Raw genomic sequence first — 16,470 nt, 5'->3', positions numbered from 1 at the left:
TATAAAATATAATAAATAATTCAACTTTTTTAAATCTCAAAATAATAATAATAATAATATTAAAAAATAATATTCTAATAATATTTTATCATCTCAACTCAACTTCAGTTCAACATTTAAACGCAACTTAATCATTTATATTTGTTAATTTAACACTGTCTTATATGTGTGGATCAAACTCATGACGTCTACTATCTTGTAAAATTATTAGTTATCACAAAAATTTAAATTGATAAGAGAAAACAGATTTAATCATTTATATTTATGTAATTAACAATTTCAACATGAGATCTCTTTAAAAGTTGGACGCGTTAAAATCCATATATATTGAGATCAATACAATATTGTCCATGCATGCTTTGAGAGTATATGATTTTAATATAATCTCTCTTGGAGCATGAATTATGTGAAATTGATTTCATTCTACTACAAAAATATCATATTATTAAAATTATTTATATAAACATTAATAACATGAGATAGAGCCAAGAAATCATTTCCCATATATTTTTTTAATCACTGTGTCCGTAGTACCGAGTCTTTTGCTGCTTATCATCCTTGTATATATAGTTGTATGAATGCTCAAGACCCAAAGAACTCGCCAATGGCCAACAACAAGACTAGCTAGCTAGCTAGGTTCTTCCCTGTAAAGCCTTTCTGCATGACACACACTACTTCATGAAGTATCTGAATAAATAAATTGAGATGTGATCTATTTCCACAAATCATATCATCATCTTGGCCGAGAACATATTCCTCACGATCTCTACAGCCAAATATGTCAGCGACAGGATTAATTCCTTCAAAAATATCCTTTTGGAGGTTCTCATTAATTTGAACAACACATCGACTCGATCTCATCAACTGATCATCTATATATAATGTTGCGTTGTTCAAATCAGGACCGCAGAAGTTGACTACTGGAGTTAAAATTCCCAGTAATGGGTGCATGCACCATCATCGCGCAGTCCAGTCGAGTCCAGTCCTGCATGTACGTACGTTGCGTATATATCAACAACTCTTTTCAACAACATCAACATGAGCGGGCAAGAATATTTTTCTTTTTCCTTCTTTTATCATCGATCGAGGGAGAGAATAATGGTGATCTAATTAAAGAGGTCAGAATTTATGCATATATTTGAACCAGCTGGTCCATCAAAAAATAAGCTAGCTACGTACTTACGTACGTACACTCAAAACTTTATATAAATTTGTTGCTTCTACCTCTCGCCACGTATATATATATATATATATACAGGAGATCAATTTGATCATCTCCTCTCACATGATTTTTTTTGGGGTGGGGGAACAAAAAGGTGGAATCTAACGAAGCGAGCATAATTAATTCAACTGAAGTCAAAAGTTATTCTCTTTGCCTTTGAGATTATTTAATTTAATTACTAGCTAGTACTACTACTGATTCTTGGTTTTACGTAGCAATTTATAAGACTATTAGTAAGTACGTGATTGGTGACATTGTTTTGCAGTGTACGTATAACTAGTACTGATCCATGTCATTATCATATTATATATATATACATATACATACTAGATAAGAGTTTACGTGCAAGGCACGTATTCCTTATTAAAAGTGCCATTGCACTTCTAATATGTGGTAGATATGAATTTTAAGATATATATCAATTAAAACAATACTGATAAATGTAAAGATAATCATAAATTTATCTAAACAATTTTACAAATTATTATAAATATATTTAAAAAAAAATGAAAAAAACAAAAAATGTAAAATTATTGAACACATAACAAATCTAATATTTAAAATTAACTAATTATATTGAAATTGTAATAGGACATGCATTGCTCCATTTGTTATAACTTATAAGACCAATTAGACATGTACATAATAATAATAATAATAATAACAACAACATTAATAATAATAAATGAAAATAAAATAAGATAATAATTTTTTTAGAAAACTACATAGATGTAAGCGCTATTGGAATGATAAAATGTAAAAATAGAGTATTAATTTGAAATTTAAAAAAGTATAATGTTTTTTTTTCAAATGAAAATATTATTAATTTAAAAAGTGATTTATTATGATTCATTATTATGAGAAATAATATAAAAAAAAATTATTATTTTTTTGAAATGACATCCTATAGTAATAAAATATTATTCTTTAAATTTAAAGACAGTATTTTCATTTTTTAAATTAAATATAATATTATTATCTTTTTAAATCTGGAATTGCAATATTGACCTTAGAAAATAAAAGCACGTTCTTACCAAAATAATTTTCAAAGGATAAAAGTGTTATTAATTCTTTTAATAATAATTTAAAAAATGCATTAAAAAAATAGATTAATATAGAATGCGTTATCACAAAAAATAAAATAATGAATATGATAACTTAAAGATCAATTATAAGCTGATGCATAGATTGGAACCTAAAAATAAAAATTACATTTTGTAAGATGAAAATATTATTAGTCCAATGACTATGATTTTTTTTTTATGAATTACTATGAAAAATAATATGAATATAATTGTTAATTCTTCAAATAATATTATATGCGAAATATACTATTATTTTAAAATCTAATAAGAAATATAAAAGAAAAGTCTTAAGTTGTTAATTTGTTCCACAAAAGTTTAATAAACAAAAATCTTCAATTGAGATTATTTGTAAGATATTAACATTTTATTATTATTATTATTATATTCTAATTAATATTAGAAGAACAAAAAATCTAATTTTATTTTTCAACATGAATTAGAGGAGATGCAATAACGTAATTATGCGAATGAGGACAAAAGCATAGTTGTGCACATGGGTGGCGACAAAACGGGTAAAACAAAAAAAGAAAACGGAAGAAAAACGAGTTATTGTTTATCACTGTTTCAAATCGATAATCACTTTTAATCATAGAATAGGTATATGAAAAATGATTCATACACGAAATTTTTTTACAAAATTAAACGTGAGTGTGGCACGTTAGATTATAATTTTTTTAAAATTTTTATTATAAAATAGATCTAACATATTATATTAATGTGTGATTTGAATAGTGAATTGAGATAAAAATTAAATAAAATATTATTTTTTAATATTATTGTTGTTTTGAGATTTAAAAAATGAAATTATTTATTATATTTTGTGTTAGAATTTAAAAAATTTGTAATAATGAGATAAGATGAGATGAAACACATCTTATAGGGCCAAAACATATATGTCAATTCGTGAATTTACTTATGCGAGATCCCTTTATATATATATATATATATAAGATTGTGTACATGATGCACTAGATCAGGAGGATCTGAATGAGGTTGGATTAGATCACAAGGACCACCATATATTCTACTTAATGTTTGTTAATGTGCGTCATTAATGCTTGGTATATATGGTCTGTACTGTATGGTCAAGAATAGCAGTACAATACTATAAATCTCATGTTAAAATTCGTAATGCAATAAGTAAGTAGCAATAATATATATCATAAGCGCAAATGAACTCCATATGTGAGAAAACCATTATATATAGGATAATCAATAGCTAGTATAGTGTATAATATGGATTATGATGATTCCCCATAATTTTTTGACCCGAGCACTTTCTATAATAATTTGTAGATAAATAGGTGTGACATGTGGGTACATCTCGTGCGCTGTATTTAATGTTGGGGTTCACATTATCCACCGGCAACATTTAATTGACGTGGAGTACTTTCCAAATTGTATATGTTTATCTCTTTTCGAATTATAAAAATGTATTTAACTCAGAAAATTGTATGAATATCCACTTTAAATTTGAAGTAAAATAAGGCAACTGGGTTTTTCAACAAGCGAGTAATTAAGACAGCCTTAATAGCCAGAGCATCTAACAGATCACCTAAATGTTCTATACAATTAATTAGCCACAGTCTAATAAAAAAAAATCTTAAAACTATGTATCAATATTAGTAGTGATTAAATTATAATTTGTTAGGGTATATATAGAAATATAACTGTTCAGATTACATTTTTTCACCAAGTTGTCTGATCTGCGCGCATGGCCGGGTCTATATATATATGAATAAATATAGATAGAAGCCACTATTTAGTGCATCCATTTTGCACACATGATGTGGCATCATGTAGACCACATCATGTAGACCACTATTTAGTGCATCCATTTTACATATATATAATGAATAATGCTACACACCATACTGATCTCCTCTCCCTTTCATTTTATTACGTAAGATATGACACATTTATCATCATTAAATCATGATAAAGAATCATCTAATAAAAGATTATTCAATAGTTATAAATATGTCGTATCTTACATAGTAGAATGAAAGTATGATGATAGTGTCATATATAGAATTTTCCATATGTTAATTCATTGGTGGATCTCCAGACATTCCAAATTAACATACCGTCATGAGCGCTCACATCCCCTTCTAATATTTATGTACTCTAATATATAAATATATATATCAATCCTGATATGCATTGCAAAGATAATCTGTATAGCTAACATGCTGCATATTATAATATACACCAACATTAATCTGCCTTTTGCTTAAATTAAAGGAATATTATTGCATTAATAAATACAAATCTTACGGGTACAAATGATAATATCATGATATGATAATATATATGGTACTAATTATAAACAAATTAAGTAGCATATCTACTTCGTTGATTGTTGGTATAAAAAAGATCAAGCCAAGTGAAGAAGGTATAGAATCGGCCTTTTCAATGGAGTAAAGATGGCATCGATTGGGCAGTCTCGATTGAACGGCCTGTGTTCAATCGAGAGCCAGATTAAAAAATGGAACAACATGCATGTTTTATATATAAAATCTTTTTAAATACATACATACATACATATATATATATATATAAATGCATTTTAAAATATTTTTGTAATTTATTTTCTAATAATTTCAACAAATCGATCATAGTCATCATCAAATTAAGATATTGGTTATATATAAGTACATGATGATGGAGTTGTTGATGTCGTGTTTCACACCGTTGGGGCTCGGTCAATTTCCTGCAAAATGAAGAATGTGGGGGCTCGGGGGACATGGTACGTCCGACGCTCAAGTTAGTTCAAAGTAATAGATGAAAGAGAAAGTGAGAACTATAGAGAATGACTGAACAAGTATTCAAGAGTGTAAGTGAGTAACTCCATTCTTAGCAGAGATAAGGGTATTTATACCTGGTCGGGACGGGTCCCGAGGTGATGGCGACCAGTGTGCGGCTCCGTATTGGGATTGGGTGTCCCTACCAGCCTCCTGCTTCCCTTCTAACCTGTCAAGCCTGGCCAGGGTTGTCGTTGACACCCATATGGGCATGTTGTTGCGTGTCAAATCTTGGGACGCATTGAGTGTAGTGTGGCCCTACCACGGCGTGCTCTCCCTCGCTCTATTAAATGCGGCATGGCCCTGGACAGGCTCATTCGCCTTCCTGTGACATCTGGACAACCATGTCAGGGATGGAGATGTCCCTGACGGTCAGCCAGTTAGGGCGTCAGACTGTCCTACTGTGTCAGGGTCAGGGACGTCTCTTACAGTTGTCTAGGCATAGTGTCAGATTGCATTGCCTCTCATCCTCTTATCAGGACATCTAGGAGTAGTACTTAAGATAGACGATTGTATTTTCAATCCATAAAAAGAAATATGCCAGTGAATGCCTAATCTTTTTGCTTCCTAATACTGCGGTTGCCGCCCACCAGTCTTAGGCATGCAATGCCCTGCAAAATCCCACCAAGTGCCTTGCATGGGGTTCAGCTTCCTTCTGCACTGCGCATGCAGTGGCGCAGATATTTTTCATTTTCTAGATGCTATTTAGATATTTGATACAGTTTTAGGCATTCCTAAATTTCACCCGCACATGATATGTTATAAAAATCTCTTAGATTTATTGTCTAAATTGTACGAGAGAGTGAGTGATATATTCTTATAAAAATAAAAATAAGTTTTGGGACAAAAGTAAATATCTAATAAATATTGTATAATCCATGCAATGCATGTGCGAATACGTAATTCTCTATTAGATTGTTTTCAATTCAAGGAAGGAATTCTAAAAATCTCAATCTTATCCATTTCATATCATTGAGTTCGTTTGGATTCAGAAATGAGATGATATGATTTTATATGAAAGTTAAAAATTGAATAAAATATTATTAAAATATTATTTTTTAATATTATTATTGTTTTACGATTGTAAAAAGTTAAATTGTTTATTATATTTTGTGAGAGAATTTGATAAAATTATAATGATGAGATAAAGTGAAATGAAATATTCTCTGAATCCAAACGAGCTAAGTTTTAGAAATTGTTAAAAATATAATATAAATAATCAAATCTATATTTTCTTATCAACTTAAGCTTTTGTAATAACAAAAATTTTATGCGTAGTCATTTTTGTATATTTTTTATACACTTTACTAATGTGATTGGTTGCGTTATTTTTTTAAATATAAAATAACTATTTTGATAAATCACATTAATAGAATGTATAAAAAATATGTAAAAATGATTATATATAACATAACTCTCCTTGTGATCGACTTAAAATTAGCCCCAATCACATCCATGTGTATGAGCAGTACAAAGTCACTATATCATATTTTATTGATGCAAAGATATAATTAAAAAGATAATTAATACTTTTTTTTCTGGATAATTCTTAATGATTGGGATTAAAGCAGATTCATGCCATTATAGTAGAAACATTATTACGGTGTAAGTTTGGGAGATAAGTCAAAATTTAATGTATAGCAACATAAAAATCCGAAATTTGGTTAGCTCCATAATTCCTTCCATATTACCACACTGTATATGGAAGCGTGATGGCCCACACAAATATTCCAATTTCTACCTTGCAATAACATAAATGATTTTGTCTTTTTTTTTTCCGCTCCTCTTATTTAATAAAAAAATTATATTATATGCAGTCATTTTTATATAATTTTTATACATTCCGCTGATGTAATTTATCAAAATAATTGTTTTATATTAAAAAATAATATAATCAATCACATTAACAAAATATATAAGAATACGTAAAAGTGAATATATATATAATTTGTTTTAATAAAATTATCAATCCTCGCTCAAATCCAACAAATGACCAAACTGACCGTGACACGTGCAAATAGAAGCAACTGCTCAATAACTGATACCCTGGAACATAACTCCCATATTTTGGTCTCTCTCTTCACCTCGGGTCCTATATAATCCCCCCATACTGTCTTATTTTTTCGTGCAACACCTCTGAGTAGTTCCTTTGCTTCGTAGAACCAATCCCAATAATCAATATTCCTGGTCCGTGGTTGTCATTTGCAAAGAACATGGGTGTCAACTCTAATAGAGTGGAACACTTTGCATGTCCAGAAACCAATCTGATAATTCCGGCAGAGTTGGTAGCAATGCCACCGTTGCAAATCCACAAAGTTTGCTTGCCACCAGAGCAAAGCACTTTCCAGAAACTAAAGCACAGGGTCTCCGAGATCTTTTTCCCTGATGACCCACTTTACAGATTCAAGAACCAGACATGGTTCATGAAGTTGATTCTGGCTCTTCAGTTTCTGTTCCCTGTATTCCAGTGGGGGTCTGAGTACAATGTTAGTCTTCTGAGGTCCGATGTCATATCTGGTCTGACAATTGCTAGCCTGGCCATCCCACAGGTGAGACAAATCCTCCCTTCTCCCTCTGTGTGTCTGTGTTGTCACCATAGTCGACGTACGGCGTTTCTCGTTCAAGAAAAGTTCTCTTTGGAAACCGCTGCGGAGACGTCTAAAACTTCTTTTGCTAATCAGCTTCTGTCGTGTCAGCGGTGTAAATGATCTTTGTGGACTTGCAAGTAAAAGGAATTTAGTCATTCAATGAAGTATGGTGGACAGAGCAGTCTGAGTTGTGCTCTGCATATATTCCATTTCAATCAGATCGTACGAGTGGTGGAACATATGAGTTGTATTTTCAGAATTTGTTTCTATTGATAAAAAAAAAAAAAAAAAAATTCTACTTGGCATTATCTCGGCTTTGAACATGATGTTTGCCTTTATGTTCTGAAAAATCACGAGTATTTTGCTATTATTTTTGGTTTCTTGTGATCTAATTTAGTAAGTGAATTTTCAGGGAATCAGTTATGCAAAGCTTGCCAATTTGCCACCAATAGTGGGGCTATGTGAGTATCAATTTCTACTCCATTTATTCTTTGTATAATTTTTAATAAATTAGCCAATATTAATATAAATGACTGTTTAGATGGTAAGTTAACGTGAACTGACCTGGGTTTCATGCAGATTCAAGCTTTGTGCCCCCATTGATATATGCCATACTTGGAAGTTCTAGACATCTTGGAGTTGGTCCTGTCTCAATAGCATCTTTGGTAATGGGATCAATGCTGAGCGAGGTAGTCTCTCCTGGAGAAGAGCCAATTCTCTATCTTCAATTGGCCTTTACTGCCACCTTCTTTGCTGGTTTATTTCAGACTTCTCTTGGTCTTTTAAGGTATCAATTATTAATAACCTCAAAGAATATTACACCTTTTTTTTTCACAAAAAGTTAAAAGACAAATTAATAAACAGAAGAGAGTCATCTCTCTCTCTCTCTCTCTCTCTCGCTGAACTTCTGGTTGATTTGGACTTGTGAATTACAGGTTAGGATTTATAATTGATTTTCTCTCAAAGGCAACACTAGTTGGGTTTATGGCTGGTGCAGCAGTCATTGTGTCATTGCAACAGCTGAAAGGATTGCTCGGAATTGTCCACTTTACTAGCAAAATGCAAATTATTCCAGTCATATCCTCTGTTTTGAACCAGAAAGATGAGGTAAGACTCGTCGCCAAGAACTGGACACTGTTCTATGCTCTCTTTTAATAAATCCAAGCAACTCAACCATAGAAATAATTAGTACAAGGACAATCATGGAGAATCATTGCATATATTTTTCAAAATATGCAACAATTCCACTCGATAAAAGATTGAAAGAGTTGGTGTCTTCCTGACAAACTTTTGCAGGTGCAATTGTTCGAAATATTAATGAATAAAAAATAATCTAATCACAAAGATATTACATAAAAAGAATTTTACAAATTGATGTATTCGTCAGATTATAAAATTATTTTTATTGTAAAATAAATCTAATGAATCATATAAAACGAAATCAATAGATGTAGAAGTACTCTGAATGAATTATTTAAAAAAAAAATCGAGGAAATTTATATCCACTGAAATCAGAATAATGCGAAAAAAAAAGAGACCAATACTATTTATAGTGACATCGGGTACAAATCATGTGCAGTGGTCGTGGCAAACCATTGTCATGGGTTTTGGTTTCCTCCTTTTTCTGTTGACTACAAGGCATATTGTAAGTGTTCTGTTGTTCCCCAAGAACATATATAAAATCTGTCAATATATTCTGTTTTTAATGTTGTATTTTTTTTTATTTAAATAATCAACACAGAGCATTAGGAAACCAAAGCTATTTTGGGTCTCAGCAGCAGCCCCATTAACGTCGGTTATTCTTTCAACCCTGCTAGTTTTCCTCCTCAAGTCTAAGGCACACGGAATTCCAGTCGTAAGTACTTCGAGTAGCAGTATTATTATTATTTTTGAGGAATGATATGTATCAGTTATTATTTACTCTTATAATTTATATTTGTAATTTTTTTTTATAAGATATGAGGTATTTTTCATAGGATATGTGAGATTATGAATAATAGCCAATAAGAATAATTTTTTTAATTTATTATTATTATTATTCCAATTTTACTGTATGGAACTCTCTCTTTTATTTATTTATTTATTTATTTTTTTGGTAGATTGGCCACTTGCCAAAAGGCGTTAATCCTCCTTCACTAAACATGCTATACTTCAGTGGCCCCCATCTTGCTGTTGCTATTAAAACTGGCATTGTGACTGGGATCTTATCTCTCACTGTAAGTTGTCAAAAACTAGAATTTACTTCTTAAAATAGATTTTGCTGATTTGGGTCTGTTTTTTTTTTTATTTCCCAAGTATTACTTATTGAACACTTAAAATTTGAATATTTCAAATTAAATTATGCTACGTAGATAGTGTGTAGTGTAAAAGCTTTCAAATAGCACTACTTTATATGTATATGTATAGCAAAGATATTACACATCGAGGTAATGTTCCAAAACTTGCATTTTTTCTGTTACAGGAAGGAATTGCCGTGGGGAGGACATTTGCTGCTCTGAAAAACTACCAAGTGGACGGAAATAAAGAAATGATGGCTATTGGTATCATGAACATTGCTGGTTCATGCTCTTCATGCTATGTTACTACAGGTAATTATCATACCCTTCTCATTTGGCCCTTTCCAACTTATGTTGCCATGTGATAATCACACTAAAGTTATTAAGAACATGTGTATTTACTTTTGTTTTATTAATCTTTCAGGATCATTTTCTCGATCTGCTGTAAACTATAACGCTGGAGCTCAAACAGCAGTGTCCAATATAATCATGGCTTCAGCTGTGGTTGTGACTCTAATGTTTCTCATGCCACTGTTTTATTACACTCCAAATGTCATCTTAGCGGCCATCATCATAACAGCCGTGATTGGACTAATCGATTATCAAGCAGCATACAAATTGTGGAAAGTTGACAAACTTGATTTCATGGCCTGTTTGTGTGCCTTTCTCGGTGTTCTTTTTGTTTCAGTGCCACTGGGTCTTGCCATCGCGGTAAGCTTTCTACTGCTCTGAGACTTCATTATCTGGAGTCCCTGATATTTTGGGCAATGAATTAGGCAAGAATAATAATAAAAAAAAAAAAGAAGGAAAGAAAACAGCATGCTTGCTCTCTTTTTCCCATATATGATTTCATCCTATGGTGAAAAAGTAACCAACACCGGGCCCTTCAAAATTTTTAGGTTGGAGTCTCTGTTTTCAAGATTCTCTTGCATGTCACCAGGCCAAACACCATGATTTTAGGGAATATCATGGGTACTCAAGTATACCAAAACCTCATCCGGTACAGAGAAGCTTCAAGGGTCCCTTCCTTTCTCATTCTTGCTGTTGAATCTCCCATCTACTTTGCAAACTCAACTTACCTGCAAGAAAGGTAAGCTCAGTTTTGCACACACTCAAAACATGAAATGTTATATTCTAATCAACATATTTATGGTGGCCGAGGTGCATCTAAGCAGTAACTTTTCGATCATGGGTTTCAGACACTTCATCTGCAGTTATCTTAGGCCCTGCACGGGTCTAGAAAATAAAAGGCATACTCTCAAAAGATTTCCTTGAATTGTGGATTCCTGACTTGAGTGGATTTCTTGGCACAGGATATTAAGATGGATTCGGGAGGAGGAAGAATGGATAAAAGCAAATAATGGGAGTCCATTGAAATGTGTAATTTTAGACATGACAGGTACTTCAGTTATCCGAACTTGAATATGTAATAGTTTGCTCACACAAGCTTGAGTTATCATTATGTTTGCAAGTGTTCTTCCACATTTGGCTAACCGAGTCCTTATTCACTCAGCTGTGACAGCCATAGACACAAGTGGTATTGACACAATCTGTGAAATCAGAAAGATGCTGGAGCAAAAATCACTCAAGGTAAAAAGTAGTGATGATGGCAATTTCCATACCTCCGATTTAGGAATACATATCTGTAACATAGGTTTTCTCATTTAATATCTGTTTTATTTTTATTTTTATGAAGCTTGTGTTGGCAAATCCGGTTGGATCAGTGACGGAAAAGCTTGATAAGTCGGAAATCTTGGAGACCTTCAGGTTGAATGGACTCTATCTCTCTGTTGGAGAAGCTGTGGCCTATATATCGTCCTTGTGGAAGGCTTAGCTAAGCCATGCCTTACAAAAGGGCTTCTGCAGGATAATGGAAAAGAAACGAAGTCATTGCAAACACTAGCAGCAGATCTTGGCAGCCTAGGAAGAGTTCTTGTGAGAGGTCTCAGGAGTCAGGAGAGGAATTTTAATTTTTTTTTTTTGGCTAGTTTCGCTTGTGAATTTTCATCTTTCTTCATCTTCCATTTTACTGGAAAAGAGGATATAACCATGCTCTTCGCAGAAGAAATTCTGAGGTTCAAATTTTTACATTTCCCCAAAAAGATGCCAAAAAATAAAATGATATTGGCCTGCAACTAGAAAGACTCGGTAATAATAAGGACAATGGTTTACTACCAAAGTTGCTCTGTGTGCGTGTGAGTGTGTGACATTTCTCTATTTAACGTTCTAATCAATTCATTTTTCCAGTCCTCGACGTTAATGTTTTAGAAGAGACAAGTCTAAGAAGATAAGAAATAAAAACATTGGTTAAGAAGACATACATTGATTGCAACAATTGTTTTGAGACGAAGGAAAAGCCTTCTAAAATAGGTTTGACTAATGAGCAACAAATATCAAAGTACGGATATTTTGGCCACCAAGGCTTCATGAAAACGAGAGAGATGTCATAAAACACGGGCCAAGATACCCAAAAAATAAAAAAAACGACAGTTGCAGCAAACGACACAAGAATATACAGCTGAATTACAAGAAAGAGATCACGCAGCCTAAGTTCCGAGGAGACCGCATTATTGTGTTTAGAGAATTGTTACAGATACAAAGAGATTACATAAAAAAAAAACTTACAAATTGATGTGACTTCCCGTGATGCGTTAAATCTATTTTACATTAAAGTAACTTTACAATATGACATACTGCATCAATCCACATTAGTTTATAAATTTATTTTTGTGTAATCGTTTTGTAGCTAAAGTATTTCTCATATTAGAATCAATATACTCGACTCTACACATGATTATAAAAGTTTGGCCAATTTCACAATGGAACTGGCAACTCATCCAATTGATCATCTTAAAAAATAAGAACCAAATAAAAGAACATTACATTAAACCCGAAAAGTTATCAGACGCACAATAAGAATCACATTTCCAACCATTTTTGACAAAACTACCTACGAGTATTAACCGTTTCCTTGACGCAATGCATACTTAGTCTCTTTTCCCTCGTTCTTGCCCCATCTTCTTAACACCATCTTATTTTCTTTGGTCATCTCCCATCACATCTAGCAGCGTAGGAAAGAATCCAAAGATGAAGGTACTCGTTTTCCTCATCACATATAAGATCCACTACTTCATAAATTTGGTGCAGGAGATCCTCCTAATTACTTTGAACAAACAGCCATTACAGAAAACTTGTCCTCGCCTATCCAGTTTGTCTAATTAGTCAAACATCTGCATGGAAACAGTCTCAAATAAATTCTGCCAATACTAAAAGAGCGGGTAAAATAAGTAACAAGTGTAATTTTCAAGGATAGATAAATGGATAATTTGAAGTAAACTCCCATAAATATTAACCTATCTGTTTTCAGAATACATAGAACATGACTACAATAAAACCTGGGTTATATCCCTTCTCCCAAACTACAGTTGAAAGCAATAATAAACTGTTTAGAGGCTTATGAAGAAGTAGAACAATGGCTCATCAAAATCCTACACAAAACACAGATGAATTTTGGTATTAAAAAATGTCTCTACACAAGGATTCAATCGGACAGGAAAAATAAGAATTTTGCTGTTCTTATTATTAATCCAATGAATACACAAATGTCAACCAACTTCTTGCATGAATGCAAGGGGACTAAAACCAGATCATGCTATCAAACTATAGTGAACCAGGGTACATCAAATGGTGCTGGACAGAAATATGACAGTAAAAACAAACAGTTATGTAAACTGATGCCTCCTTGAGATCATGCATGCAAGCTGGAATCAACCTGCAAGGGAATCAACAAATGACAATTGCTCATAGAAGAGAAGGCTGAAGCAATTAGATAGTCATCACGAGGGTGGGGCAGAAACTGAAAGTTTCATTCAATATAACAAGCATACACGTCTGCAAACGTCACGTCCTGGATTATGCCTTGGTGATAAAAATTAAGACAGAGTTACCTTCATCATTTTCCAACGGTAAGAGAAACCATTTGAAGAGCAAATGCAAATGGTGATCATTAATGCTGTTACAATTAAAAAGGTAATGGAAAATAAGACAGCATAGCAGCACAACATCCAACATAGGAAGTTGAGTGCCAGAACAACAGGAAAATGCATTAGAGAATGAGAATTTTCTAAAGTAATGTACAGAAGAAAACTTCTTAACTTGAACGGTATCGTGTAATGGGAATCTCTCGCAGTTCCCGTCTCCTGCACAGATATGCACCTAGCAAAGCCATCACTGCAATTCCAGTACCATTCAGAACCCACCAGGTTATTGAGGAAGGCCAACCTCCATAGACAATGCATATGAAGAGATGTGTGATGTAAACAGTGGCTGAAAAGTCTAAGCACTTTTTTGCCCTCGCAATCAGAGAAGTCATATATGCAGCTCTGCACAAACAAGAAAGGTTTGCTAATCCAACAAGATAAAACCACTATTTATCCTCTTATTTAAATAAAAAGATGATTAACATTTGCAACCCACAAGCATGCTTTGCCAAATTCTCTTTAGTATCTATGATAGTCATTTCATAATAAGTTTTAGCATGTTTTTTTATCGGTAAACAAAACTTTATTGATCATAAAATAGACAAAGGTCCCAAGTATACAGGACATATACAAGAGCATCGCCTATGCATGCTAGTTTAATTAATTCATGAAAAGTCATGCCATATAATCAATTACAATTGACCAATAGAGTAAAGAATTGAAAATAGACTTCTAAGCTCATCCATTGACCACTCTCAATCTTCAAAGCTTCTTTCATTCCTCTCCCTCCAAATACACCACCATAGACAAATCGGAACCATCTTCCAACCATTGCAATCTTAGAGTTGCCCTGAATGCCTCGCCAAGGAGCTAGGAGGTCAATTACCCTTTTCAGCATCACCCAAGTTAGCATGTAAAACTAAAATTTACTACATGAATGCAGAAACACGAAGCCGTAGGGCATTTCCTCAGACAACAGAAATAGCTTGTACACTTAGCATTACCCATAAACAGCAATGTTCGATTCCAATTCTACAATGCTTTTATAACGACCCAAGGAAAACCTGATCTTTCCTATCCCAAATTCAGTGTTACAATCTCTCCTACTCAAATCCCTGATATCCTCGCAGGTCATTTGTGTAGTAGCAAGGCTCAAGTCCTCCACTTTTGGTGGGGGATTGGCTCTGTACTATTGGTAATGACCCAAGGAAAATCCAAGATACACATATGGCCTCATACTCCAAAATGACTAGTTAAATTTACAAGTGGAGCTCCTTGAAATAATTATAAATCCTATGAGATTCTCTGTTTCAATTAATATGAAATCTCATTCACCGCCCTTTTTAGACTCGGCGTTAAGGCCTCCATTTTTTCAAGTAATGTAAAAAGGATCTCAAGTTGTGTATCGCAAAGTGCATAATTTGTTTTTTGATCGGTAGCATAATAGTTTTTAAAGGAAAGGGCACATTTTAAAAGCAAAAAACCAAGTCAAACCATCACAAATACAACCTGTAAAAGCATGCAACACTTCTAAAGACAGAAAAGTGGCATGGAGTTCTTACCCAGCAAGCGAGCTGAACAGAAACGAAGCAATGACACACCACCCAGTTACTGTAGAGGCAGTGACAGTAGCATAATCAAAGAAATACTCGAGGCTCATACGTGGCACACGATTCCCAACAAGCATTGTCAAGAATACTCCAAGAGTGAGATAGTATAAGCATTGAAGACAAACAATTTGGGCAACAATGAGCCAAGGGTCCCATACTACTGAACCATAGAACATGACTACAAGAACCTCTTCTCAGCCACCCGAAACCACAAATGTCCCAAGTCACAACAATTTGCTTCTTCGCAGTATTTAACACCCAATTCTCAAATCCTCAATAGCTATCCTCTTTACCTATAATCCTGAACTCTGAGCAACTGTCCAAAGAAAATTTAATCCTTCAACAACCAAAATCAAAACCCAAATCGATCTGAGTCCAATGTTCTCAATCCTGCTCCTAAGTTTACGTTCCCGGTACTCAAGTCATACCCACGGGCCTTAGATTCGGATATATAGTCAGCCCAGATCCAACAAAAAAAAGAAAATCCCCAGTACATGTATACAGTTGCAGAAGCAAGCCCTAGTTTTTTTCTCAGATGGAAAAGAAATTCAGATTTGAATGAACTTGGATGAGACGAGCGGTGGAAAGTTCAGACAGAAAATCAATTACTTAAACTAAACGGAGGAGAAGGAGAAGAAGAAGCAGCAGTAGTAGTGGATCGAGAGGAGTAAGGTGACCGTTTGAGAACCTTACAAGAGAGTGGAAGAGCAAATAGCATTTTGGAGTCTCTCTCTCAAGTTCTCATCGCTTTGGACACAGGTTTTTTCTTCCACTTAAGGACTAAATTCAGGGAGAGAAAAAAACTTAATTTTTTGCCGAGATCATGAGCCTTTCTTTCTCCAAATCTATTTTATTTATCTATGTCTTATTTAAACATGAAATATACAAATGAAAGACCAACACAG

General features: G+C 33.3%; 2 protein-coding genes across 6 annotated transcripts; one reads left to right on the top strand and one right to left on the bottom strand.

Moving 5' to 3' along the window:
* Positions 1–7,250: 7,250 nt before the first annotated feature.
* On the top strand, positions 7,251–12,141 carry LOC109009144 (probable sulfate transporter 3.4). Of its 2 annotated transcripts, XM_018989516.2 has the most exons (13): positions 7,251–7,660; positions 8,112–8,160; positions 8,279–8,486; positions 8,635–8,806; positions 9,279–9,344; positions 9,441–9,554; positions 9,799–9,915; positions 10,161–10,287; positions 10,400–10,686; positions 10,875–11,065; positions 11,289–11,374; positions 11,489–11,565; positions 11,672–12,141. In XM_018989516.2, the coding sequence occupies exons 1-13, from the start codon at positions 7,325–7,327 to the stop codon at positions 11,807–11,809; spliced, it is 1,968 nt and encodes a 655-aa protein (XP_018845061.1). In that variant the 5' UTR covers positions 7,251–7,324; the 3' UTR covers positions 11,810–12,141. The 2 variants fall into 2 exon arrangements, with proteins under 2 accessions (XP_018845061.1, XP_035539406.1); XM_035683513.1 differs by lacking the exon at positions 9,279–9,344.
* A 563-nt stretch (positions 12,142–12,704) lies between these two features.
* LOC109009146 (protein SYS1 homolog) lies at positions 12,705–16,411 on the bottom strand. 4 transcript variants are annotated; one of them, XM_018989520.2, is made up of 4 exons: positions 15,518–16,411; positions 14,131–14,357; positions 13,923–13,987; positions 12,705–13,205 (listed from the first exon to the last, which is right to left on the bottom strand). In XM_018989520.2, exons 1-4 carry the CDS (start codon positions 15,739–15,741, stop codon positions 13,194–13,196), a joined length of 528 nt encoding a protein of 175 aa, XP_018845065.1. In that variant the 5' UTR covers positions 15,742–16,411; the 3' UTR covers positions 12,705–13,193. The 4 variants fall into 4 exon arrangements, with proteins under 4 accessions (XP_018845065.1, XP_018845066.1, XP_018845064.2 ...); XM_018989519.2 differs by lacking the exon at positions 12,705–13,205 and adding an exon at positions 13,523–13,747; XM_018989521.2 differs by lacking the exon at positions 13,923–13,987 and having other exon boundaries at positions 12,706–13,205; positions 15,518–16,408.
* Between the last annotated feature and the right edge of the window lie 59 nt (positions 16,412–16,470).

Source organism: Juglans regia, chromosome 12 (genome assembly GCF_001411555.2).
Source record: "Juglans regia cultivar Chandler chromosome 12, Walnut 2.0, whole genome shotgun sequence".
Taxonomy (NCBI): domain Eukaryota; kingdom Viridiplantae; phylum Streptophyta; class Magnoliopsida; order Fagales; family Juglandaceae; genus Juglans; species Juglans regia.
The sequence above is the reverse complement of the archived record's forward strand: the minus strand, read 5'-3'. Positions and strand labels throughout refer to the sequence as shown.